The sequence below is a fragment of the Sander lucioperca genome, chromosome 16, assembly GCF_008315115.2.
Source record: "Sander lucioperca isolate FBNREF2018 chromosome 16, SLUC_FBN_1.2, whole genome shotgun sequence".
Lineage (NCBI taxonomy): Eukaryota > Metazoa > Chordata > Actinopteri > Perciformes > Percidae > Sander > Sander lucioperca.
In genome coordinates, this window is record NC_050188.1 from 17,667,667 (window position 1) to 17,694,193 (window position 26,527).

Below are 26,527 nucleotides of genomic sequence, written 5' to 3' on the forward strand. Positions count from 1 at the left end.
GTACATAACAGTACACAGTCTGCCAGTAATGATCTAGACAAGCACTTGTATAGTGTGAGCTTCAGAGACAGGTGTGTGTGTGTGTGTGTGTGTGTGTGTGTGTGTGTGTGTGTGTGTGTATATAAAGAGCACTGTGTTGTGACATGCTTGTTAGTAAGATTGTCAGCCAGAGAGACTTGACCTTACATGGTCTGTACAAGGTACTCTGTTGCTGTCATCAGCCCCAGACACACTAGTGGAAAATGGGTCTTTTTGCTTTGCACAGCAGTCCTTGCATGAGATTTGTTGTTGTTGCTTTACATTAATTGTGTCACTGGTGTGGGATGTCAGGCTTAAATATGTAATCAGTGTTGGGACATTTTTCGGAGACTCATTTTTACCAAGAGTCATGTTAGCATACAAAATTTCATTTCTTGCCTTTTTACAAATACTAGTGCTATCAAAGATAAATACTCTTGCATCTGCAATGGGAGGTATTTGCGCATTCCTGTCAGATATAAACCCATACAAAGTCTTCAGTCAAACAAAGCTGTCTAATAAGTTGTGGAAAAATGTGTCTTATTCTGGAGTGGAGGGTAGCCCGAGAGCCTGAACTTTTAGGAGTTAATATGTTCCTTTCCAAGGTAATCCACAGGGTTGGATTTTGCTTTGTGTTGTCTTTGGATATGTTTTCAAATGGGATTTAGGAGTGCTAGCCAATATTTTTCCATGTTCTCGTTTAGTTCGTTTATGATCTGGATCCTCACGCCATCCACCACTGCAAGCAGCTGCATACGCACACACAGGCACACACACACACACACACACACACACACACACACACACACACACACGCACACGCACACGCACACGCACACGCACACACACACACACACACACACACACAGCGCTGCCCCACCTCCAGCCTGGCTAGTTGCTGCCCGTGTGCCCCACCAGTCGTCTGCCAACAGGCGGGTTAATATTGCCACCAGCTGCAGGGGGGGTGATGTCAACCAATGCCAACCGGCACCAGGCCCTGAGTGGCCACACAGGAGCCACTGTGAGCGTCTCCACTCTTCTCCTTTTCATGACACTGTTTATTTTTCTGTTTGCACTGCTTTCTTCTATTCTGCTCCTATTCAAAGTGTGTGTGTGTGTGTGTGTGTGTGTGTGAAACTGGGAGTCCAGTATACTTGTGGGGTCCCGCCAGCTTTGTGGGGCCAAAATGCTGGACCCCACAAGTTTAAAGGGCTGTTTAAGGGTTAAGACTTGGTTTTAGGGATAGAATTAGGTTATGGTAAGGGTTAAGCATTTAGTTGTGATGGTTAGGGTAAGGGGCTAGGGAACGCATTATGTCAATGATGGGTCCCCACAAAGATAGTGCCACAAACCTGTGTGTGTGGCAGAGATGGGGACTCGAGTCTGAGACTCGGACTCGAGTCGCACTAACAGCTGACTTCAGACTTGACTCGGACTCAACCCAAAAGACTTCAGACTTGACTTGCGACTCGACCCAAAAGACTTCAGACTTGACTCGGACTCGAGCTTCGAGACTCGTCAACAACCTGTTTTCATACAATCATTGCTTTTTAAATCTTAATGTATTAATGTATTTCTATTTTCTTTTATTGGCGCATATACGGGGAAATGTATGACGAGCTGTATGTCCCCTGCCCTTTGCCATAATGTGCAACGTAACGCATGTGACTATGTGCGCGCACATATAAAAAAATGCATTGCAGATGGCGACACCAAGTCCTCCCAGAGTTGTGCCTTATGTCATTAGTTTTGCTTTCAATAACTTGGTAAACAGTGGTAGTAAGCGAGCAGCTACATGCAAGGTGTGTGGCACCAAGATAAATGATGCCGGATCAACAACGTCGGACTTCATCAGGCGTCTCAAAACACATCCAAATAGGTCAGTCACTCACACACTAATGTGAAAGAGACATAGCATATATCGTCACAGGTAACAAGCTAACCATCGCAAAGTGTTGTGCTAATGCTGGGAACAGACAAATAGTATCTTTATAGTTAGTAGTCGCTGAGGCTAAGAAATCCATGGCGCACAGGAGGCGGGACGCACGGATCCATCTCCCCAGGAACAAACGCTGTGCCGGGTGGGCAAACTCAGGTGATGCGTAATTGATCCCGTGGATGATTTGTAGACTATTAAGTGAACAAGGTGTACCCGGTCCACCAAACACTGGGCCGTCTTGACTGTCTTAATTCTGCACATATTTCTGTTACTGTAGTCCTATTTACTATTTCATTATTTCATCCATGCGTGGCGCAGCGGATCCGTGCGCACTGTCACCTGCCGTGGAGACGCTGGCCTCACTAACCTCTCTTCCTCTGAGTCGGATCTCCCTCGCGCTGGACTCAGTTTCACTGAGCGTACTAACACTTAGAAAATAAATGGCATTACATCAGTGAGTTCAAACTGCTTATTGTGCGTAATTTGGACTGACACTGAGATGCATGTTGTTCTGTAACTGGTGTGGCGCTGCCACTTTTCTCTTGATTTCCACTTCAACATTTTTTTGAGTGAAAGAGACGTTACATTTAGGACATATCATCACAGGTAACAAGCTAACCATTGCAAAGTGTTGTGCTAATGCTGGGAACGTGCAAATTGTATCTTTATAGTTGTATCCATATGATGTGACAGCTACAGGACATGCTTTGAATTCATAAGATTTAACAATACAGTGTTAGGGACAGATCAGATGGCCAGAGACTTGAGACTTGACTTGGACTTGACTTGGACTCATGGCAAAAGACTTGAGACTTGACTTAAACTCGAGCTCAGACTTGAGACTTGACTTGGACTTGCAAAAAATGACTTGTGAACATCTCTGGTGTGTGGGGCAGCGTGTGAATGCATGGATCCAGGCCATTTGAAGGCGGTCATCCATCTCAATGAACAACACTGGACAGTGCATTGGCTGCATGCATGTGTTGGAGAAAGAGGCAGCATAGGACGCGATACTGGAGTGGTGCATTTATTATGGACTAACAGAAAGGCAGCCCTTCAATTTCTTTCTCACCTTTGCTTGGTCAATTGCTTATTGCACCTTTCCTGTGAATGTGTCTCATGTTTTCATTTGTGTTTGTCTAAACCCACAATCTCATGCTGAATTAGTGTATCTGCTGTGGTAGAGATGTGATGCTACTCTATTGCTGCTGTTGCTTCACACTGTCTGTTGTGCTATCAAAGCTGCTGTTACCATTGAATGTGAGACCACAGACTTTAGTCGGTGCCCAGGTGCCAGGTTTATTAAGAAGTTTTTTTTTTTTGTTGGGGGGGGGGGACTAAAGCAGAAGCCTTTCAAAGGCATTGTCACTTCTGTGAAGATACAGGTTAACATTACTCAGAGGGTTGCAGAGAAACCAATGTACACACCCACCATTTCATCAACACATGATGTCTGTGGTCCTGTGTCAGACTGAGCGGATGAGGATGTAGCACTGAGGTCAGGCCAACACCCAGCATAGCAAAGAACCAAAAGGCAAAAGCACACAGATAGCTTTTCTTAATTCCTGTTTTTTAATTTGACTATATTAGACATATTTTCTAATGTTGGAGGGTATTACATCATCATTGGATAAAATGTCACACACTGTTGTGTATTATTTTTCCTATTATAATTCAGTAATTCAACATTTTTGAGTTGATTGATTAGCAAAAGGCCCTTGAAACTACTGTCAAAACCACAAAACCATTGACACCAATATAGAATTACTATAAAAACGACAAAGTACAACAGTAACAAAGCACACTTTGGCAGTTGTAAGTTGGCTATCACCTGGGGTTTCTTTTTAGGGTTATTACTTGCATTTCATGCCTGGTTTTTGTTGCTTATATTACCCACAAGGCTTATAAACTGTCACGATGCATCGACAGTGCACGGTGGTAGATCAGATTGGGGGGAAAAATGATGTGTGTGTGTGTGTGTGTGAGAGAGATGGGTGTATGAAGAAACATAACACATGGGTTCTTATCGATTGAAGACTCACCCTCACAGCAACAGACACCGCCATTTAGTGTATCTAAAATTGAATAAAGATTGCACTGAGACTGAACTTCTTTTGATTGGGAGCGATGCTTGAAGGGCTTGAGAGATGAGATGGGGAGGTGCAGAGGCCATCCATTTTTTTCTCCCTATTCTGCATCTGTTAAATCTAAGCAGAGATGCAAGCAGGATTCAAATACTCAGTGGCTGACAACATTTTAAGCATCTCTACGGAGAGCAGGAAATGCTTCTGAAGTGGCTTATTTTCACAAATGTACTCATTTGCGTTAATCTGACTTGCGTCATTTAGCACTTTACTTGTGTGGGCAAGTGGCGGCCTTTTTCACACACTCAATATCTATTTATGTCCTGGTTGTGGAAAGGGGAATTAGAGTATTTCTAGCAAAGCAGCTCGTCTGCGCTCGTGCAAAGTTCTGCAAGGGTAAATGAGTTTAAAGCCTCAGGCTATGAGTAGTTGTTGTTGTGTACGTGTGCCTGTGTGCATGCAGGTGATGGTGCTTATGTGCTTCTTCCTGTCTGATTGTTTACAGCATTACCTAACTGGATTCCAGATGTAATCCTACAGTCTGTCTGAGGAGTCTGACTATCCAAGGCTAACAGGGAGACTTTCCAGAAGTCCCCCTCAGGCATTGGCTCTCACACCAGCTTGCTTCCATACAAATGGCATCTTCCACTTGTAGCAGACAGATGCTGCATAAACTGACCAGAGGCTGGTGGTTCTCTGTATATTCGTATATGCCTGCTAGTGTGCATGCTGTTCCTATCAGAAAAGGCATGAGGCTAATGAGGTTACTCAGTTTCCTGTTTCTGCCGTCCTGTCCCCTCCTTGTGTTTGTGGGAGTAGGAGGGCTTCAGCTCTGTGGCACGATATGTCTACATGCTGTAACATAACTTGCATATGCTTTGAAACATTAAGTGTGGATGTATTACACACACACACACCACACACTCAGTAAATATTTAGCACAGCATGGCAGGTCCAGTAATATCTTAAGACACAGTCATGATTGGATCGACACGCTTTAGTTGTCTAACACTCCTCCAAATACAACAGAATGTGTCAAGTGTTGCCGCATATAAAGGCCAAACCTGGCAACCTGGTAGCTGGGAAAGCTATAACCTAGTTTCTGGTAATATATCACTTCTGTCATATCAAATAAACTGAGGGAGTCCAATGTTTGTGTTTTTTACTTGAATCAAATAGGGGGCATGCTCCTAAGCCTGCCTACAGTAGTTAGTTTTATGACCCTGGAGTGCATTAAATTCACCCAAAACCTATTACAAGAATCAAAGTGTATTTCCATGTGAAATAAGATTTGTTTTTGTTTATCTAACTCAGTGATTTAGATGTCTAAAGACCTTGCTCATAAAGAAAGAAAAGGCAGTTTGCTGGACAAGATTTGTCATCTACATACCTGTGTAACAAAAAATGTCCATATTGTGACCTCTTACACCGCTTAGTACATTGGAACAAGTAGCATTTAAGATTTGACATCAATCTGAGGATTTTCATAATTTCCAGTGAGCGCAGCGCTCGGTGTCATATAGCATGGGTGACAATGAAGAGGACATTCCTTTGGCTCTATAGAATCTAAATAAATAAACTATTGAGCTATTGATGTTAGAAGTCAAACATCATATTTCTATGTGCAGCACAGCTGGTGTGTGGAAGAGAGAAGGTTAGAAATTTAGCTCTGTGAGGGATCAGCAGCAGTGTCTTTCAAGGCTCCTGAGGGAATAGCAGGGAGGCCCAGGAGCCACTGCTATCATGATGAATGACAGCATGTTGGGGAGCGCCGTCGATCAGAGGTGTACATGGGACCGCAGCAAGTGAGCTTGTGTTTGTGTGCATGGGCCTGCAGTGCAAGAGGATTGAGTCAAACCTCTGGTCAGCGGAAAGTAGCCAAAGTGAAAGTGATATTGTGACAGAGTTGGAGGGCAAGTGTGTTGAATGAGGCTGTTACTACTGAATGGGATCCATTGTGCAACCTGTCAAATCCACACAAGGATTGCTTTATACCATATTTCAACACACATTTCTACCACGAGACCTGTATTTTTTAGTCTATTGTAAGACCAGACGTAGCCCAGTCCTCTGCCTGAACAGTCAGCACTCTCAACCTGCCAAATGTAACTTAAGAATATGAAGAATTTTCCTCAACCGAGCCCTAAAAACCATGGCAACAAGGCTGTGAAACTGACAGACATGGCTGCTAAGCTGATATAACGCTGTTACTTTATCATTTCACTTTATGAGAGTCACTTAAAATTCCCACAACAACAATCACACCATCCTTTCTTTGCTTTGTGGCAACGAATGTACAGGAAACTCTTTACGGTAATGCTCCTCTGGTGCTGTGCGCCATGTTTGCACTGAGGCTGGAAGCAAACCTGAAGAAACTCCTTCCACTTACTATTAGATAATCTATCAATACTGCTATAACAGTCAGTGTTCCAGGAATGCGATAAACAAGCCAGTTGTACAGATTAGCTTAATTGATAATGTTTGGTTGTTTTAAGGACACCTCTCAAAGTTAATATAAGATTTGGCTGACATTTGGTGAACAGATGACCCACATAATCAATTGATTACATTTTGAGTAGGTTTCCAGTCAAACAATTGACTTTTTAGACACACATGATATGCTGCATTCTAATGTCAGACAGCTGGTTCATTTATTTGTCTACAATCAAACCTTGAAGATAAACAATGTAAAACAAATGCATGAAATACAGCTTAACAAGTTTGAGAATTTATCAATGTTGGTGAGGGTTTGTGTTGTGTGCCGTTTGTGTGTTTAGGGTTAAGGGTGAGAACAGGGGCCAGTTGGTCACATAGCGAGTGTAGGTGGGCACCTCAGTCAATTTCTGCACCTTTGTTATGCTGCCAGTTAGGCCTCTGCTACACACACACACACACACACACACACACACACACACACACACACACACACACACACCCACCCACCCACCCACCACTGGTTCTTCAGAGCTATGTGACATTTATTTCTTTCAGTCAAAATAAATTTGGTTACCGTCTGTATTTAAAAGCTCTCTCCCTCCCTCCATCTCTCTCTCTGCTCTACTTTTTACCAGCCTGATGGCGGTTTATCCTCGACAGGACTGAATGGCGCTGACAGTCTGTCACTTACGTATGCTCAGATACATTCAGACTGTGTGTGCGTGAGTGTGCAAATGCAGAGCGCTGAAATGATTGACAGTGGAGACGCGGCAGGTTTGTGTGCGTGCGTGTCTGTGACACTGAGCTCAGCAGGAGAGACCATCACGGCCAGGCTGCAGACAGAAAGCATTGTTCTGAGGGAGAAATCTTTTATTTGCTGCATGAAGAAAGGAAGGGAAGAAAAGGTTGAGAGAGAATGTGGGCACACACCCAATTTCTTGCATGTTGACAATTTAAAAATGTCTCTTTTGACACAGAGTATCTGTTGGCATCAAGTTAATATTTGGAAATTGTGTTCAATAGAATGTCTGCTTCTGGAAAAACGGTGGTTTAAGTCATTTACATGATTGCAGCCATTCAGCCCTTGTAGCGTTCCTCTCACCGCCTCTCCTCTCCTGCAGATGGAAGTGTTCTGGATCCTTCTACTCTAACTGTTGGGGCTATCCCAGCGTGGCTAGTTTAAAGGGAAGGCCCTGTGGCTACACACACACACACACACACACACACACACATTCCGATGTAGTGAGCTTGGGGAGTAATGAGGCGATTATATAGGGCCTCTCGTCCCCGGCAACCCCACAACCTTGTTCCATTCGCCTATTCTCTATGAGTTCTGAGCTGAGCTAAGCATCCGGTCTACTTGAAGCCATAAGGGACATGGGGACCAGGATGTAGTTAGGATCGGAATGTGAGTTTTGTGAGCAAACACGTGCTTCATAGTTGAGGAAGTTGGCTTGGTTTTAGCCACTGCCTCAGTTGTTTGCAAATTTTGCTGACTGCTTGTCATATCACATCACATTTGGGAAACAGTAGCCATCATTTACATCAAAAGCGGGCAGTGGTCTCAAAACAATCTGGACTGACAGTAATTTCCCGTCAGCTTTATAATGAGTCACTTCTTTTCAAAAATGCTGCTTAGATGTTCTTATTTGCATCTTTCACTCACAAGATTGCTTTGAAGAGCCCCCCCCATTATTGTGGAGGCATCATTTGGACCTCTTGCTGCATTGTCTAGGCTTTCTTTGATACTTTGCAGTTGTTTTTGTTTTCTCCACAGGGTCATGATCAAGATGCCTTTTTAAATGTTTCTTATCCACATGTTTGGAGGAAAGGTTACAGTGATATATTTGGTAATCAAATTATTGTTATCGCTGTCATCTGCACCACTTGTGAATCCCTTGCAGCCAGTCATCTGGGGCCCATGTGTTGGTGAATGAGTAAGAAAGATCAAGATGTGGAGTAAGGAAGAACAGGGTTGTAGTGGGGTAAAGACAGGACTCCTGACTACTGGATACAATAACCCAAGCTTTGTTAAAATAACATTTCTCCTCCATTGATCTAGCCATCCATCTCTCCGTCCCTCCACCTAAAGGGAAATGTGTTAGAATAACAGATTTTGGGCCGGTTTTGTAGAGCAGATCGCAGCTGGCGCGTGGCCCACATTCCTCTGCCATGACATCCGCACAGTCTGCAGCAGCACAGTGCTATTTTTAGAACGGCTAGTGAGAACGCACACACACAGATATGTACGTATATACAGATTCCCAAGTGTGTGGATGTATACATGCGTTAGTTTTTTTTTTTTTTTTTAAACTTACAACAGAAAATGTGTTGTTGGACAATTAAATTGTAAAATAAAAACTGAAGCTCCTACAACTAAATGTTAGAAAACGGGTTTGATCACCTTTTTAAATCTGTGGTTTCCATCTCTCCTGTACAGTAATCCCCGGCACGTCTAAGCTGTGGAGCTGACACTAGTGTGGCATTCTGTCACGCTTTCTACACACAGAGCAAGAGCACAACACCAAGGCTCTGTGATGTTCTTAAAGGCACAATGGGTCTTTTTCAGTGAATGGTGTAATAAGAAATTTCACTCACATTTTCAGTATTACAAAATGCTGAATCTTTGGCACAGGGGTAATCATATAGTCTCGAAGTAAAACATACTTTTGGACCACACAAAAAAGACTCCCCAGGAATATTATAGTTTGGTAGTTAAACATGGACACATTTGCTCTGTTCCTGGAAGAGTTGTAACACTTGTGTTGGTTGTGATTGTTCTCAGTTTTTCGGGTATTTATTCACTGGATCTTTTGCCTCTTCTGAATTTTAAATATATTTGTCCATATTTTCAATATAATCTCACAAAAACAATTGCTGGTTTAGAAAGTAAGAAACACAAACTTTAGCTGGACATTACATTTTGAAGAAAAAAAGCAAGAATAATGTCAGGAAAATAGTTAAATGTAACAAGAATTAAATAATGCGTCTCAGGTGTGTGTGTTCAGTGATATTTTCTCCCGTTGCATTCCATCTTTTAGAGACGTTTCATGGGGTAATATGTTTAAAGAAGCCCAGCTGGATTCCTTTGGTATATTTCCAAGCACTTCCTGTCTGATTAATCGCAGCGTGTGTGTGTGTGTGACAGTGACAGAGAGAGCGACAGAGTATAAGAGAGGAAGATGCATACTTCTTAAGCACAGTATCCCTATGGATGCCTCAAACGTGTCAGTCTGTGTACCGGTACTTGTGTGGTTGTTGCAGGTTGGATTACCTGTGTATTCCATAGAAGTTGGGAATGGGGTTGTTGGGTGACAGTAGGCACACAGCGTTCCTGATGCCTCACTTGCGTGTGTGTGTGTGTGTGCGCACACACACACACACACACACACACACACACACACACACACACACACACACACACACACACACACACACACACTCATGTGCACAGAAAAGGTCTCTGCGCTCATTAGTGGGATTTCACTAGCCTGATGGGAGCTGGTCGGGTTGTAGATGTGTGTGTCAGTGCCAGGTAGTGCTCGGCTGGCATTGCTCTGTGTAAGAGCGGTCTCTAAAGAGCTCTGGCAAAACCACACACACTGCAATGTGTGACTGATAGATGCAATTTGGTCTTATTGCTTATTTGAGTAGCTGTTTTCCCTCCTCTGTCATGCTACACTTACCCTCTGGCAGGCAGTGTCAATGTCTTCGGAGGGATTTTGCATGCTATTCCTGTCCATCACTTCTTTATTTTACACCTGGATAGCATTCACGCACGTGTACACGCACACACACACACACACACACACACACACACACACACACACACACACACACACACACACACACACACACACACACACACACACACCCCCATTTAACCGATGATCTGAAGTTATGAAGAACTATTAGTGAGGTTTCGGGGTACAGCAGCTGCAATAGAGCAGAGCTTTAACACTCTTTTTCCACCCAGCTGATGAGAAGTCAGTCAGCATTTTTTCCCCCCATTTTTTTTCAGACCTTGTTTCTATGTGTACACGGTGCAGGAAATATCTTTGGCACGCTGCCAACAACTGTGAGGAACCCAGAGAGAAAGTGAGAGAAAAAGAAATGCAGATTATTTTTAAGGTCAATTTTTGGTTTCAGGTATAGATATGCATACCATAGAAGCTGTATATGGTACAGTGTTTTTTAACCTTGATATATACTACCAATTGTGTGTGTGTGTGTGTGTGTGTGTGTGTGTGTGTGCATTTGGCCTTGTGACACACCATGAGGGAAAGAGTGCCAATGAGCTGTCTAGGTAATTGGTGCTTACCTGGGAGGCTTTTGCACACATACACAGAATGGATTAGATGACATTAACTACAGGTGAAAATGGCATAATTGAATACTTGCACTACTTTCTCACTAGTGTGTGTATGTACATGCACGCTCACGTGTGACAGTGTAATGAGGGACTACACACACACACACACACACACACACACACACACACACACACACACACACACCCTATCAACCTTTGTCAGAGGCTGCAAACCATTGGTGCAGTGAATGGAATGCGTATTGTATGCAGGGAGACGGGGCTGTCACCCATCAGTTCCATCATGTGCAGACACCCTGCTTTTAATCTTATCCCCTCCCCCTCCCAAAAAAAAAACCATGGTGAACTGTGAACCATCACAACATCTCTGGTAGAGTATACTAGACCTGGGATTGCAGTACTGAAAGCAAGACATTTATGAGCAGTGGTCATTTCAGTAGCATTTTATTCACTGGCTGTAGGAGGATGCATAATATTAGGATAACATTACCTTTCTCCCGTTCACACACTCAGACAGAAATATAAGCTGACTCAGTTGTGACTGGTATCTTGTTACAGCAGCGATAAAACATCTCAGCCAAGCCAACTCTAATGATCTGAGTCAACTGGATGATCAGAACGCGCTCTCACACACGTTGCTCTTCCACGTCTGCTCTCATTACATTGCATTTGACTCAGACAGAAGGGAATGTGCTCGCTGGGATGAGCCGACAAGATCAGAAATGTGTTGTGTTTAATTCAAATAATTAGCATACATTAGCTTTTTGCACAAAGACGGAAAGTGTTTTCTTTTTTCAAACCTTACAGCTGAAATCCACTCACCCCATGGCTTGACTAGAGAAAAGCTATTTCCAGTTTCCATTATTTATTAATACCTCTTTGTTGATGCTCATGTCCTAATCTCATTTCCTTTAGTCATTACCGTTGTTCGACATCAAACGCAGCTACTAGAGCAATGAGTGTAGGGGAGAGGGGGGAGAGAAGTATAGTTATTGCTGTTGGACACTCACTAAAGACACTTAATGCTTGTTGCAGTGGAATATTTTATTATTAATCTGTTGAAATTCTCTATGTGCAAAATGCAGTTTTGAATAAAATGCTCTGCTCAGATTTAAACTGACTGGGGGGAAAATAGCTATGTCTTGGGAAAGGATGTGTGGTGTGTGTGTGTGACTTTTGGTGACCTCCTTGACAATAACATCTTCTGTCTCAGTCTCGCTGGGAGAGATTAGCGACACATGAACTCGCAGTCCCATGATGCTTTTTTCATTCGCTTCCTATCTATTCATCACCATAACACTCTCCTATGATGGCATTGTGGGGAGATGCAGTCCTTTGCGCATTGTTATGCAAATGCATTGCGCTGTGCCTAGCTGCAAGCTAATGCTATGTTATGCTAATGTTGTGTCATGCTAATGTCACAATATAGTGAGAAATGGAGGGGAAGGATGCAACCGGAACAATATGAAAGGAAGATTCCACATTATACAAATGTCTGTTTCTCTTTACCAAAGCTGTCATAACTTTCCATGAATTCATGCGTGGAAATGGGGACATTCATTTTTTTCAGAAGTATCAGAAATGTACTTTCCCACAAGTGCAGAAATGATTATTAAAATAGGTGAAAGAAACCACTGTTTGGTCCGTGACAATAGTTGTAATGACCAATTCTCTCTCTTTCTCTCTTAATGTTTCCACAGGATGACAGTGATGGCATACCGTGGTCAGAGGAGCGTGTTATGCGGAAGGTGCTTTACCTCTCCCTAAAGGAGTTTAGGAGTGCACAGAAACGGCAGCTGGATGGTGACGGAACCCCGAACTCCAATGGTAAGTTAATCTCCATGACCTTAAATATCATCCTTCCACTTGTGTCTTTGTACTGTGATTAGTCTCGCATTGCCAGACCTATCTCCACAGCGCTGTTCAATATGGTCTGGCTCCTCCACACATACATTCCAGGATAGGAGAAAAAAAACAAACTCTGGGTTGTTTGCGTTTCTTTAAACCAATCGCAATTGTATTGGGCCGCGCTAAGCTCCAATCGTAGAGACGGTGGCTCTGCATAATAGTCTCAGGAAGGAACTTGTTTTGGTGGAACATTTGCACCCTGCAAAAGAAAACGGCACATACAATATTAAATGAAGTGAACTGTTCATACAATACAGTAACGTGAGCTATATGAATTAGCTGGATACATGGTTAAATGTAATTTGCTCTTACCAGTGTATCGGCGTGTGTATTTTGTCCATAGAAAATCCCCACCAATCAGTCCCAAAACGTCCAGTCAGATAGTAAATGCCGTAAACATATTCTTTGTAAATCTTTACAACCATTCCCTAAAAGAACCAAGCAGGCCTGCCTTGTTGCACGATCCAAATCTTCTTCAAAACTTGCCATTTTCAGCGTGTAGCTCGCAAGCTCGAAGTTTGTTGTTGTTGTTTCCCGAAGAGAACGGAGTTATACCACGGCAACACACATCACTGCAACATCCGGCGGCTGCCAACGACGCCAAAAACAAATTACCTACCACAGTTTAGCTAACATATGAAAAAGTATCTTATTTGTCACCCATCCCATACCTGGAAATCTTTTATTTAGCTGAAATTAGGTCAATTTAAATCGAACAAAACTAATTTCATCTCTTGCAGTGTACTGTTAACAGCCCTGCAACAAAATTAAAGGATATCTTGAAATGTAGCACTTTGACATGTTGAAAACTTTCACTTTGTTTTGACAAAATGAAAGCAAGGAAACTGCTGCAATAGCGTTTTGTGGAGTAAATGTTAGAGCTGCCAATTTTGTCTGGCTTGGCTGACATTGGCGTCTCAGTCTCGCTCTTTATTCCGTTAATTGAAGGCGACAGTTTTATTAGTGGAGACTAAGCATGTTTACTTTGACAACGGAGCCTGATTATACTTAACATGGAGAGAATCCAATGAGAACAGATGATCAAGGACTCTCATTTTGCTTTTGTTGTGGGTCAGCAGGCAGCGAGCTGCAGTCTTTTACTTTGCTTGTTCAGTGTCCCATTCTCAAAGGAACCCTTGAGCTGAAAGTATTTCCCACTAGTTTTCAAATGTTGTTTACGCATCAAACAGAGGGACTCTGAGGTCCTCACCAGTGCCACACACAAGAAAACCCTGTGTAGAAGGGTTATTCTTTTCCAGCTTGGACATTTACACTCAATTAAGCATGGGCTTAAGAAACCTTGGCATGAATTAGTACTTAAAGTTGCTTAGTTAGACAGAAATCCAATTCCAGGTGGAAGCCTGCTACAGTAACAGTTTAAGGGTTTTGCTTTTAGGCTGTGTAAACCTGAAACAACACAAAAACAGTGAGAGCACAGGTTGTTTTGAACCAAGCTGCCACCATGTCTTTGTTTGACACTGGTGCTCCAACACAAAAAAAACCTCTGCCAGCCAACAGCGGAGGTTTTGAACTTCACACGTGCCTCAGAAGCTATTCTCAGCTGACATTAACACAACCCAGACACGAAAAGAAAACAGGAGGAAAAAAGAGCCTCTGAAAGTTCACGCCCAGCCAAAGAAGCCAGCCAGCTAGGCAGAAAAGGAGACAGGCAGACAGACAGGAGGGAAGTGTTTTTTGAAATGTAGCTTATCATTTATACCTAACGTTTTTTTCCCCTGTAATTTCTTTCTATTTTTTTTTTCACACCTTCATTTCTGCTCTCTCTGTCTGTGCCCCCCCCCCATCCCTGTAGCTAGTGTATCTGTGTGTCTGTCTGGCATCTCTTAGCTGCCACTCCTGAGCTCCTCAGGGCCTTTTAAGCCGCCACGGGTAGCTGACCTTATCGCCTGAATAAAAATGACTCATTAGAAAGCGTCGGCAGCCCGTCGTGCCGGGGGTAACGACAGCAGCCCGCGCTGACACAAAAGGGAGCCCAGCTGAATAGACGGGCCCTGCTGTTTTAGAGCTCCATGGGTTAGCAATGCTTTGGAGGTTGTGCGAGCGGCACGGTTTCCCGTCTCACATAGACGTTGTGGTGAAACTGTCAGCCATTTTGGAAGATCACACTCAGCATGCGTTACATCCTGAATGGGCAGCTCCTGCTGTTTTAGAGGACTGTGGGTTAGAGAGTCTGGGCTTATGTTGGGACCAGACATGTGCCACAGTTTTCAGCCTCACAGGGGCATTATTATGAAGCTAACAGCCATTTTGGAGAGCCAGACCTTACATGTACATGAGAGTTGCAGAATATGATGGATTAGAGATAACGGTCACATCTGCATGATTAGTCAGTTAATGGATTACTTGATTACCAGAATAAGCAAAATGATTTCAGCTTGTCAAATGTGAGTATTTATCGCTTTTCTTTGTTTGATATCGTTATGAATTTGATTTTTTTTTTTTTTTTTTTTTACTGTTGGTTGGACACAATAAGCTATTTTAAGGCATTGCTTCAGGCTCTGGGGAATTATGATTGCCATTTTTAGTGGTTTTTAATGACGTTATTTATAGAAAAATAATTGAAAGTAGGGGTGCAACAAACAATTGTTTTCATTGTCAATCATTCTGCAGATTATTTAATTGATCAGTTAATCGTTTGTCTGAAAATAGTGAAAAATGGCCATAAGATTCCCAGGTGACGGCCACAAATACCCCAAAACCCAAAGATATCCACCATTTTGGGAAATAGGTGTCATCTGATTGAAGGAGGTTACAGCAATATCTCCTTAAAGCAGCATTTGTCTCCTCCAGGCATTCATATCTCCATCTTTCTATCCCCACATACCTCCATCCATCCCCAACCTCTCCCTCTCTCCTCCTCATCTCTCCGTCACTGTGTGGCAGCAGTGGCTATCTTTTTAACGTGTGTGTGTGTGTGTCCCTGCCCATATCCAGCAATCATGCCATCTCCCCAGCCACTTTTCCTCTCGCTGCTGGCAGCCGTCCATCTCTGTGTCCATCACACTTCCTGCTTCTCCCGCTCCCTTCCTGCATTATTTAACAAATGACATTATGCCCTTCTGGGTCCCAGCTTCCGCTTGTTCACCCTTCTCCCACTCCATCACGGCCACATTCTTCCCTTTCCTTTCTCATCCATGTCTTCCTCCATCCATCTGTCCTTCCGGGTGTCTCTCCCCCGATGCAGGGTTTCATTACACATCAATAGGATTCTGGTTACTGCCTTCTCCGCAAGCTCCTGTCTCCTCTCTCCCTCCCGCTGCTCAATCTCCTCGATTATGTATCTCCACACCCCCCGCCCCTCACCATAGGCCCTTTACCCTCCTGTTCCGTCCATCAGTTTCTGGCTCCCTTTTTCTCACCATCTCCCTCTTTTCAGCTTTGTCCTTCCTGTGCTTTGCCCAATCTGTCTTAAGTACCTACAGTGCCTATTACCCAAACCCGCCCTCCCTCTTTTTCCATTCTTCCTCCATCACCACCCTTCCTTCCTTTCCCTCTGTCCTGTTTACAACCCCCTGTTCTCCGAATCGTTAAAGCTGCATCTTCTTCCTGTACCTCCTTACCTCACCACCTCTGCCTGCTAGACTCGTCTATACCTCTTTTCTCCCTCGCCACCCTTTCCTCCCTCTCCGTTTTCCTGAGTGCTGTTGATGGAGGAGCTGGCTGCTGGCCTTAAAAACAGAAGGGGCTAAAGAGAGAGGGCTCCCTGTTTGCCCATTTCTCTGACTGTCCCCTCTCTTTCTCTTCTTGTCTGTCTGCCCGTCTCAGCACCTGCCGGTCCTACCCTTTTTTATGCCTGTCGTCCCCTTTCCTTCAGCACTCGCTCTGCTGTCACTCTGCTGTCTGTCTGTATTTCCCATGCCGCCAGCCCCTTGCATGGCCAGAGTGGTAGCTAAAACACTGTGTGGGCCCTCTATTCTCTCTCTGGAATACCAGCAGAGAGGAGATTTTCCCTTGCATGCTTTTTTTATACAACAGATCAAGCAATTACAGAACCCCATCTTTCCCTTGTTGATGCTTTAGATTTACAACCTTGAACGGTACAGAGCAGATGCCATTTTTCTGAACTGCACATTGTTGTATGTTTTTGTTCTGGCTTGTGGTAAGCGTTGTTGGGTCCAATTCTGAAGGGAAGAGCAATATATTTTGAGCTATTTGAAATCCTCTCGCCAGACAGTCAATTTTCGTATCTGCATCTACTCTGAAAAGCTTCTGGGAATGGCTACTATGGGGAGTTTCCCTAAAATAAAACTACCCATTGTTTCTTTTTATATATAATCCGGCAATTTTAATTGTATACAGGCACAGAGGATTACTTGAACAAAGGGCATGAAATAGAATTTAAGTGCTCTTGTTTACAAGAGAGAAAGGGAGATTAAAGTCTTGTATAACATTAGAATTCCTACTGCAAATTGTACAAAATGGTTCATTTATGAGATGAGAGTCAAAAGACTGATTACTACCATATATCTGCTAACCTAGAAACAAGGAAGCATTTTATCATAGCTATCTACATTCATGGCTCTTATATGGTTCCCTGAACATTAGGTAAGGCATTGCACTCTTTCTCACATTAAGCCTGTGTTTGTAAGTGTAATATAGAACCTATAAGGTCCCTCTTTGCCCCCATCATGATTGTCTTTCCTCTGGCATGACTGCTCTGCTATAGTTCCACTTATTACTGCAGCTCACACTAATAGGCTCCTCTCAGCCCTGTGATATGCTATGTTACGCTTTGTACCTCTGCTCACTCACTCCCTCCTGCGCTCTCTCTCTCTCTCTCTCTCTCTCTCTCTCTCTCTCTCTCTCTCTCTCTCTCTTTGACTCTTTGAGGTGAACATAGTGAGGTGATGGGCTTAGTTAAGCACGCATAAATCTGATTAGGAACCCCCCACCCATAGGAGCAGCTATTGGGATAGCATATCCCTCAGCTGCCACATCCCATCCCAGCCTTTACCTTTCACACCAGCCTCTTGTTTGTAGGCCTCCACCAGTTGAGTTTAGGCACCAGGCTTTGGCTCCCTGCCTGTTTGCCACACTCATCCATCCCAGCCCTCTGCCTTCCCAAGATTCCTAGCTCTGGCCCTCAGATGGGCATTCATGTGCAACCAGCATATGTCAAGCAACTCTTTGGAGGAATGGGGGGGCTAGATGGAGGGAGGGAATGGAGAAGAGAAGAAGAGTGGGCGGTGGAATGGGCCTCTGTTTGTTTGTGTTCTGTGGGGACATCACGCGTCAGTCACTTTCTGAGCACAATTAAAGTTAATGAGCTATTCCATTTTTTTTGTTGCTCTGGTGCAAGTTTCACTGCCAAAACATACTGTCCATAAGTCATGATAAGACTCTTTGTACCATCTCTCTCTGTAGTGCCTCAACTAATTATCATTTTTAATCAGTGCCCTCAAAATTTCTCTAAACTTTTTTTACGCTTTTGAATTCATCTGGAATTAAATATTTTCCAAATGCAGATTAATTAAATTCTCTGTTGCCATATGAAGTTTTTTTCATTTTGGGAAATGTTACTTTTGCTCGTAAGGGGAAACTTTAAAGTTCTTTTAAGGGAAACTCTTGATTGATTAAATACAATCGGATGTGCGCCTTTCGTGCTAATCATGACATTGTAAGGCAGTGATTCACCCCTGGCCTATAGGCTTAGAGGCTCTGCACCACCAACATAAAGCATTGCCAGCAGTGCAATGGCCCTACTCATCACGCCGGCGCCTGTTAACTTTCTGATTGCAAAGCTGCGTGTCTGATGACTGTACCTCCTGCTTTCAGGTACTGACCTGCCCTGTGTGTGTGAGGTAAACCAACCGCCAGTGTGTCTATGCAATAATAAAAGTGTGTGTGTGTGTTCAGCCCAAAGCACATTTATAAATCTCAGTTAAATCAAATATTTGAAAACTACTATTACCTGCCCCACAATTGCTCATCTTCATCCTGTCTCCTCCACGGTCATTTGATCTTACTACTGCCTTCCCGGTCCCATCTTTCTCACAGGAGCCTGGGCTTGTTCGACAGTAGCCTCCTCGCTAAGAGGATATCATTCAAGTTGCCACTTATCCTAACCCATGCTCCACTCACTGTCGTTATTATCTTAATTTATTTTCCTTTTGACACCCACCATTGGGAGTTATTTGATGGTGATTGACACATCCCCCGCAGAGCATCAGTCAAATGGAATTTCACTGGGTGTGCTAGGAAGGCAATGAATTAAGACTCAGCCAATGAGAACGTGACATGCCAGTAGAAAGGTGAATAAGGTTTATGACCGCAGCGTTCTTGGTTAAACAAACCGCTGGGAGATTGAATGTTCAGTGAGTCATCATTTGTTTTTGCAAAAACGTGAAAAATTGAACAACCTGCCATACCCAAGTTCTGTCAGTCATGAAAACTTGTCAAAGTGGGTCAAATGTGATGAATTACTATCAGTGTCAAATATTAGATTGTTGCATTGCTCACTTGCTAATATAACGTACATCTTCAGTTTCAGCTCTGAAAAGTGATATTACATCTGCAGTTTTAAACATGTCTGCAGTATCCTTAGCAGCTCCTGTGTTCTCCTTTTTTTTAATAAATAAAAATAAATCTTTGAACTTCCCAGAGTTGTTTCCCCGATAACTTTGCTCGTTCACGTGTCATTGTTCAATCATACAGGCCTGCATGGCACGTTCCAAGAATTGCAAGAACTACTCATGAGGAAATCAAGCCTTGTGATATCTATTTAATTTGGTTGTCTCCCTTAATTACCATTGACTTCCACTCCTCTGTTTGACCTAATTTGAATTCTCTGTGCCTGTTGTTGCTTTTGAGTTTAGAATCTGTCTGGGGGCTTATTCTGTTTGTCTGAGTTGTTTGCTAAATATTTAATTAGGGCTCTGTCAATTGGGCTCACTAAGAATGTCAAGTCCAGCAATATCTGTTTACTTCTCTCACTGCCTCAGGGTTGTTATTTATATTTTCAAATTCTTTGTCAAAGGGCAGACATCACGTACGTCAGCAGAGAAAAGCAATTGCACTTGACAAGGGGAATTGTTGAGATGAAAATGAATAAGTAACTCTCTCCTTACTCCAAAGCTAGCCCCCAAGACGCTGCAATAGTTGTCAATACGTGATGCAAAGGACTATCTTTGTCATTTAGTCACAATCACTGGATGGACAACGTGTCACTATTTTCGCAGTGTCTGCCGTGCACAGGAGCTCAGTGTTTTTGTACATTCTGGATCTCTCTGTATTTATCCCATTCTCTCTTTCTGTCTTTCTTCTGTTTTCCTTGTTCTGTACAATATCAGATAAAGCAGAGCTACCATAATCTTATCAAAAGAATTGTATCTACTCTTCTCTTAGCCCTCTGTACTGCATCAAACCAAAGACAAAAAACAGAAGGCTTTATTAACACTATCAGATGAAAACGGTGTTTGTTCCCCAGAGACTCAAGCTATATTTTTTTTATGCAATATATGAAGCCCCTGAATCATAAAATGTCCACAAAGGACCATGCTAGGACAGAAAAAAATAATAGCTGGTAACCTTTTCCGTGCTTCTCTCCTCAGGTTCCCTAGCCAATGGGCAGCTGAACGGCTCGGGGTCAAAGGGCAGCCACAAAGAACATGGGTCCTTGCGCTCTCAGGGCCATGGCAGCCACGAGTACTGTGAGGACGGTCCTGCAAAGAAGAGGTGAGATTGATGCGTGTATGTGTTTGTGTGTATGTGCCCTGAATCTTGTGTCGGTGTAGAATTGTGAGCCCATCTTGAGTTCATACCAAAGGCTGCTGATAACTGCGAGTGTGATGAGAAACTTGGCACACATGTTACGGACTGTAAGTGCAGCTTAGTTGTGATGACTTTCCTGAGCTCTGAGGGTTAAGAAGTCGCCACATGATACCAGATGCTTTCAAGTTTTACACACACATGCTTTATCTTCCTCCTTATTTTCTTTCTTTGTCTCTGTGTAATTGATTCTTTCCGTCTCCCAATGCGTCCCATGTATTCTCTCTAACAACATCCCCAGCAAAATGAACTCAAAAAGGTTTCAGTGCTACTTTGTTCATCTTTCTTCCTCTTCTGACTTTTCTCTCCCCTCCTCCCTCACTCATACTGTGCAGTAACAGAAGATGATAGTCAACGGTGAAGTGTAACTGGTACCACCCTTTTTAAAAGAGCGTCAAGGTCTTTTAATGAGCACACCCCCTCATTTTTTTATGTAAATGCCATTGCCGTCATTTATAATTAGCCACTTCGAGGAATGTTGCCATGCTTTTCCAAATGAATCATTTAAAAATTGAACTTATTGCAGATTACAATAAGCTATTAATTTCCAGATGGCATACATTTTTTTTTAAACAAGGCACTTATATCACGAGTAAATAATTGAAATGGATTTCGTCGGTGAAATAAATAGTAATTTTCAGAAAGAAATTTTTCAGAATCGGAATCAGAAAGAGATTTATTGCCAGGTAAGTAGCACTTACTAGGAATTTGTTTTGTTTGAAGGTGCATACATAAAAAGAATAATATAAAAAAACTATAAATACAAAAACAAATAATAAATACATACGTACATACATTTAGTAATAATTGGATTAGTGTTGTAATTTTCAGAGACATTGGTAGAAAACACTGCTCTCTTTATAAAAATGTTCTTGGAAAATGGAATAAAGGGTGTTTGGCAAATATGATGCTTCTAATGCATTAAGCATGAAACAGGTTTTGAAATCAAAAGCTGGAAAATATGATTTACAAATAATCATTCTCCATAGAGTGTACAGCAGATTAAAATGGCTAGTGTGTGTCCCAAAGCTGATGTTTTCCCTCTGCCTCAACACCACATGCTCTCACACAGTACACAATTACATTCACGCTTATATTTTCAGCAGAAATACACCTTTTGTTTTATATTTTTATTCTCGAGCAGCCGGCTACTGTGTGTGTGTGTGTGTGTGTGTGTTGTTCTGCCGCACACACTGACAGGGCATCAAAGCATCAGTGTAAAGCAAGGGGTGGAGTCTGGGGGCCGGACAGCAGCAGATGTCCCTCTGTAATGAGCAGCCCATACAGGCTCCATTCACTGCGTGTCAAGCACCTGCCTAAGTCCTGCTAGCTGTCATTCGATACTGTAACCTCCAAATCTGAGCTCGGTCATTACAAGCTTTCATCTACCTGGCATTGAAACAGAAGAGCATGCCTCTGAAGCAGCTGATAAGAAATTAAAGTATTTCAGCAGGCTGTTCCATAGATGTAAAAAAAGTTAAGAGACCTTGTAGACTTTGGAATTTATGGAAGTCATATAGCCTTGTCTGAAAGAAAAAAAATCTGCAAGTAGTAGAAAACATGGTTTTGAAGTCAGACAGGATAAATGAGGTTGGATGGCACACTTAGAGAATAATTGTAGTGGGGATGGCCTGACTGACAACAACAGAAAGTATTGAATTGAAACCAAGTGACCCTCTGGCCGTTGTTATAGTAAAGCATAAACACTTTACTCTCTACCAACTGAGAAAGAAAAGCACTGAAGAAATAACGTATAATGACACTCTCATACTTGTATTCTCTCTTGCTCTAATGGCCTATAGTGCTGTGTGTTGAGTGGACTTCAGTAAGAGGCCAGCTTTCTCCGTGATTTTCATTAGATCACTCCATGCACACACAGACATGCATACACACAGCAGGACTGAATGAAGAAAGGCTTGCTATCTGATGCTAATGAAACACAAGCCTAGCCAGTACTTGGGTACTTGGTAATGTCTCATGCCCTCTTAAAAGTGTGCGTGTGCACGCTCCAGTGCCCTGGCATGGCTGGCCCGCACTGTTCCTGAACAGGACTAAATGAAATGATGCCAGGAGCTTTTACACCTGGCACTGGCCAAAACAGAAGGGAGGAGCAGTGGCTATGGCTGGTTCCATTTTGAGTGAAGAAAAAGTTTCACACTGTGGAAAGACGATGAAGGGATAGACAGAAAAGGAAAGACTGGGGAGGAGCAGCAGAGAGAGAGAAAGGGAGGTAGAGACAGAAGGACAGGTGCTAGTGATTTTTGGCAGGAAGCGGCTGCCTTTAGAAGTCTTTGAGATCAACTCTGTGTTTGCCTTCCCATGCTCCTGAGATTGGCAGAAAGACTGGCAGCACATCCCCTCAAACATGCCAGCTCATTGTAGCCCTCTCCTACCAGCATGACCATATTCTCCAAATGGGGTTTCCCCTGCCAAGAGTGTGCCCTGCACACACATGCAAACTTACATTCACAACTGCACACAGTCTCATCTTCACTGCCATGGTTTACTGACCTACTTATTATATTCCTGCACCTCTGTTGCTTTCCCACATCTGATTTACATTAACAAAGTCTGTGTATTTACCAGCCACTGAGGTGTCAAGACAAGTCTCAGAACAGGCTTTTAAATAGTCTTTACAATGAAGTTGTTGTCCTGGCTAGCAGAGAAGGGCAGGTAGCCTCATCCATTGCATTTATGATTAAAAAATAATTTAGTGTTATCCACAAAGGAAGTCTTCTGTTCAGCCATAAAACATTCTGCTGCCACAGAAGCATCTTCTCCAATAAATTGTCATAATTTTTTCATTTTGCCAGCATCTTGTAAAGTCATAAATTAAATGAGTAAATCATTCATTGGAATTATAATTCAGTATCGCTGCTCTCACATGTACAATCTAAACAAGACTCAAGTGTGGTTTGTTTTTTATGATTGAGGACATGTCTGTGGCTTGATTGTCTGTCTGTAACTTTGGAGAATATAGGTACAGGGTTCTGGTTTTAAATTTGTGTGTAACATACAGTAGCTAAGCTGGTAGTCATTTTGTAGCTTCTAAATGTCAAGCAGATCTTGGGCACTTGATGTGATTTTTAGAATGTCTTATTACATCATCATGCATCTCATTTCAGTTCATCTGATTAAAGCAGAGTTTATTTAAATGGAGTTGCTCCTGGCGACTTAGCGACTGTTAGTTCAACTGTGTGTGAGTTTGGAAAAACTAAAGACAAACTTATGAAACACTGCAAAAGTGTGGGTAGAGTGTGTGTGGAAGTTGAGTAGCCCTCTTAAACAGGCTTTTTAACTTAAGTTCTGCATTTTCTCTCTCTCTCTCTCTCTCTCTCTCTCTCTCTCTCTCTCTCTCTCTCTCTCTCCCCCCCCTCCCCCTCTTTTTTGTGTCTCCTTTTTTCTCTCTTTCTCTTCACTCAACTGAACCCCACTTTTGGCTCTCTTTGAATCTGCTCTCTCTGTTGTCTCAGCCAAGACACACACTCTCACACTCAGCTGCTGCCGCTTGTTTTGTTTCGACTTAATGAATGCCAAGTGTGTACACACACAGACGTGCTCGCGCGCACGCACGCACGCACGCACACACACACACACACACACACACACACACACACACACACACACGCACACACACACACATCTTGTCTAGCGTAACCAATGACTCCTGTCAGTAATGCATAATCACCATTTTCATTTGAGGGATTACATGCATTACACACTGCAAATGTGTGTGTTAATAGAAGGCCATAATGTGTCTATTGATTTACTTTAGATGTGAGGGAACCTATATGCAGTGCAACACCTAGCTGTACTACAAACACCTAATGTATTCATACATAGCGGAGTACTCACATGCACAAACAGGCATACATTGATCTTATTAGCTGGTAAGATAGTTCTCTGAGCATTTAGCCAGTCGATTAGAAAGGCATCTTTGGTTTTGCAGTCAAATGGTGGCTTTGTGTGCCTTTTTATGACTGAACAAAACAGAAATCTGGAACACCACTAAATACTGTGTCTGTGCTTATTCCAGTACAGTTTACACTGTGTGTCTCTTTGTTTCTTCTGTCTCCCGCTTTCTCTGTCAGTCTGTCAGTGACTCACCCCTGCATGTCAGCATGTCAGTCTCCAAAATCGCCTCTAAACTCCCATCTCATTGTCGCGGGCTCGCTGCGGCTTTATGAAAGCCTTCTGCGCCGCTGAATTGGCAGGGGTGAAGGAGTATTAACCATCCATCACAGTGCATAATGTCACTCAGCGCAAAGAGTTGCTCCCATAATCAATGTCAAATACAAGTGCTAGCGCTGTGAGTGTAGCACAGATTAACCATGTTACAACTGGTTTGCATTGTGCTTCTTGACAACAAAATGGTGGATTTTTGTATCTGGAGCAATTGGTCCATCCTAAAGTTAGAAAAGTCCTCTTAATAGTGTGTGTGGTTTTTTTAGCTGCAGAAATATCTGTTGTAAGCTGAGCAGTTAACATGCTGTTAAGATTGTATCAATATATTAAAAAGATGACTCAGAATACTGTATCAATATATTAAAAAAAGTATAGGATTTTGCAAGAATATCTTATTTTGAGAAACCTCTCAATAAGAAGCATAACCTTGTATGTCAAACTGTGTTCTAGTAAAAGCCAGAAAGTATTTCTTTTTAAAGATAGCTGGATTAAGCCAAAGGCAAGCAACACTACACCTTGCTGTGCTATTAAAGCCAGAGCTCACTTGGAAGTTGTGTGTGAAAAGAAAAATGTTTCAACCGTGAAGCTCCATTGCAGAGTGCAGTGACCCATTGGAAGGGTGTGTTTGTGGCTCAGATTAGCATGCTTGTGTGTACAGGTGTACTTCATTTTCTTTCCAACCTTTCCTTTCCAAGCTTAGTTGTACTAACAGCAGCACAACAGGATACCAAGATACTTTACATTGGAAATCATGAAAATAACAGAAAAATAATGTTTACTATTTAGTTTATGTACCCGTTTTTATTTTATTTAAGCCCCACTGTACCCCAATTGTCCTAGATCTTTTGTTTGAGCCACAGTCTCCTGTGTTTCTAGCCCCAAGGCCTCAAGTCGACTCAAGGTCTCTGAAGGTCTACGTACGGGACTCTGGCTTAATTAGCCTGATTGCTGAGCACATACAGAACCATCTCTGATGTTTATTGACCTAATCTGGCTGTGGTCAGCCACTCCCAGGAGTGATTTAAGAAGGACTGCAAGGTCAGAGGTCATAGAGTTTGAGTTTAGCATGTTGTGAATGGGGTGGGGGTGGCAAATAGCCCTGAGCATTGGACCTTGACTGCTAACAAAGCCTGCATTAAAGTGCAGTGTTTTATCTTTTCTTTGTGGCCATGATGGGAAAGGAAGCAGTGCAGGAAGTACTGTATCATTCTTTTTTTCTGACATGTAATTAAACACAAATACAAAACCTCTGGCTACATCTGCGCAAAGCTCTATTGGTCTTTTGAAGTTATTTTAGTGGCGTTTAGCTTAAGTACAGCGCCACTTTTGTACATTAGCATTCTTTTTAAAGTGACAAAGGGGACAATGGCTAACTTCCACCTGACCTAATATAGCATTTATATATTCACAGAGATACAGCTAAGCTTGATCTATTGTCAAGATGTCTTTTCTCTCCACATCTGCCTATCAGGCCATCTCCCCTCTCATTGTATACAATAAAAAAGGGGTGGTGAGTGAAAATCCAAGGTTATATTTAAATATGCACACAGGCCCTGCTATATCTTTTATCTCAAATGAATATTAGACTTATTGTGACTGCTTGAAGCATATAGCTGTCATGGCTGATCTGGGGCAGACACACACACACACACACACACTTTCACACCTCTGAATAACACCATCATATTTATCTTGATGTCAACACAGAGCAGTTGAGTGTTAAAACCATATGCTGCAGTGTGTATATATACATTACTATCATAGTTATTAAGGCCTGCTCCAGTGGACTAATGTGTATACTTTTCGGTCTAATATGGTGAGCAATAAGTGGACTTGTGT

General features: G+C 42.7%; 1 protein-coding gene across 2 annotated transcripts in view; it reads left to right on the plus strand.

Moving 5' to 3' along the window:
• Positions 1–26,527, plus strand: part of jarid2b (jumonji, AT rich interactive domain 2b) — a 112,188-nt gene that overhangs the window by 38,400 nt on the left and 47,261 nt on the right. For both annotated transcript variants that reach the window (XM_031296242.2, XM_031296240.2), the window contains exons 2-3: positions 12,508–12,634; positions 20,287–20,410. In XM_031296242.2, coding sequence (XP_031152102.1) covers positions 12,508–12,634; positions 20,287–20,410 — 251 coding nt within the window. The remainder of the gene's footprint in view (positions 1–12,507; positions 12,635–20,286; positions 20,411–26,527) is intronic.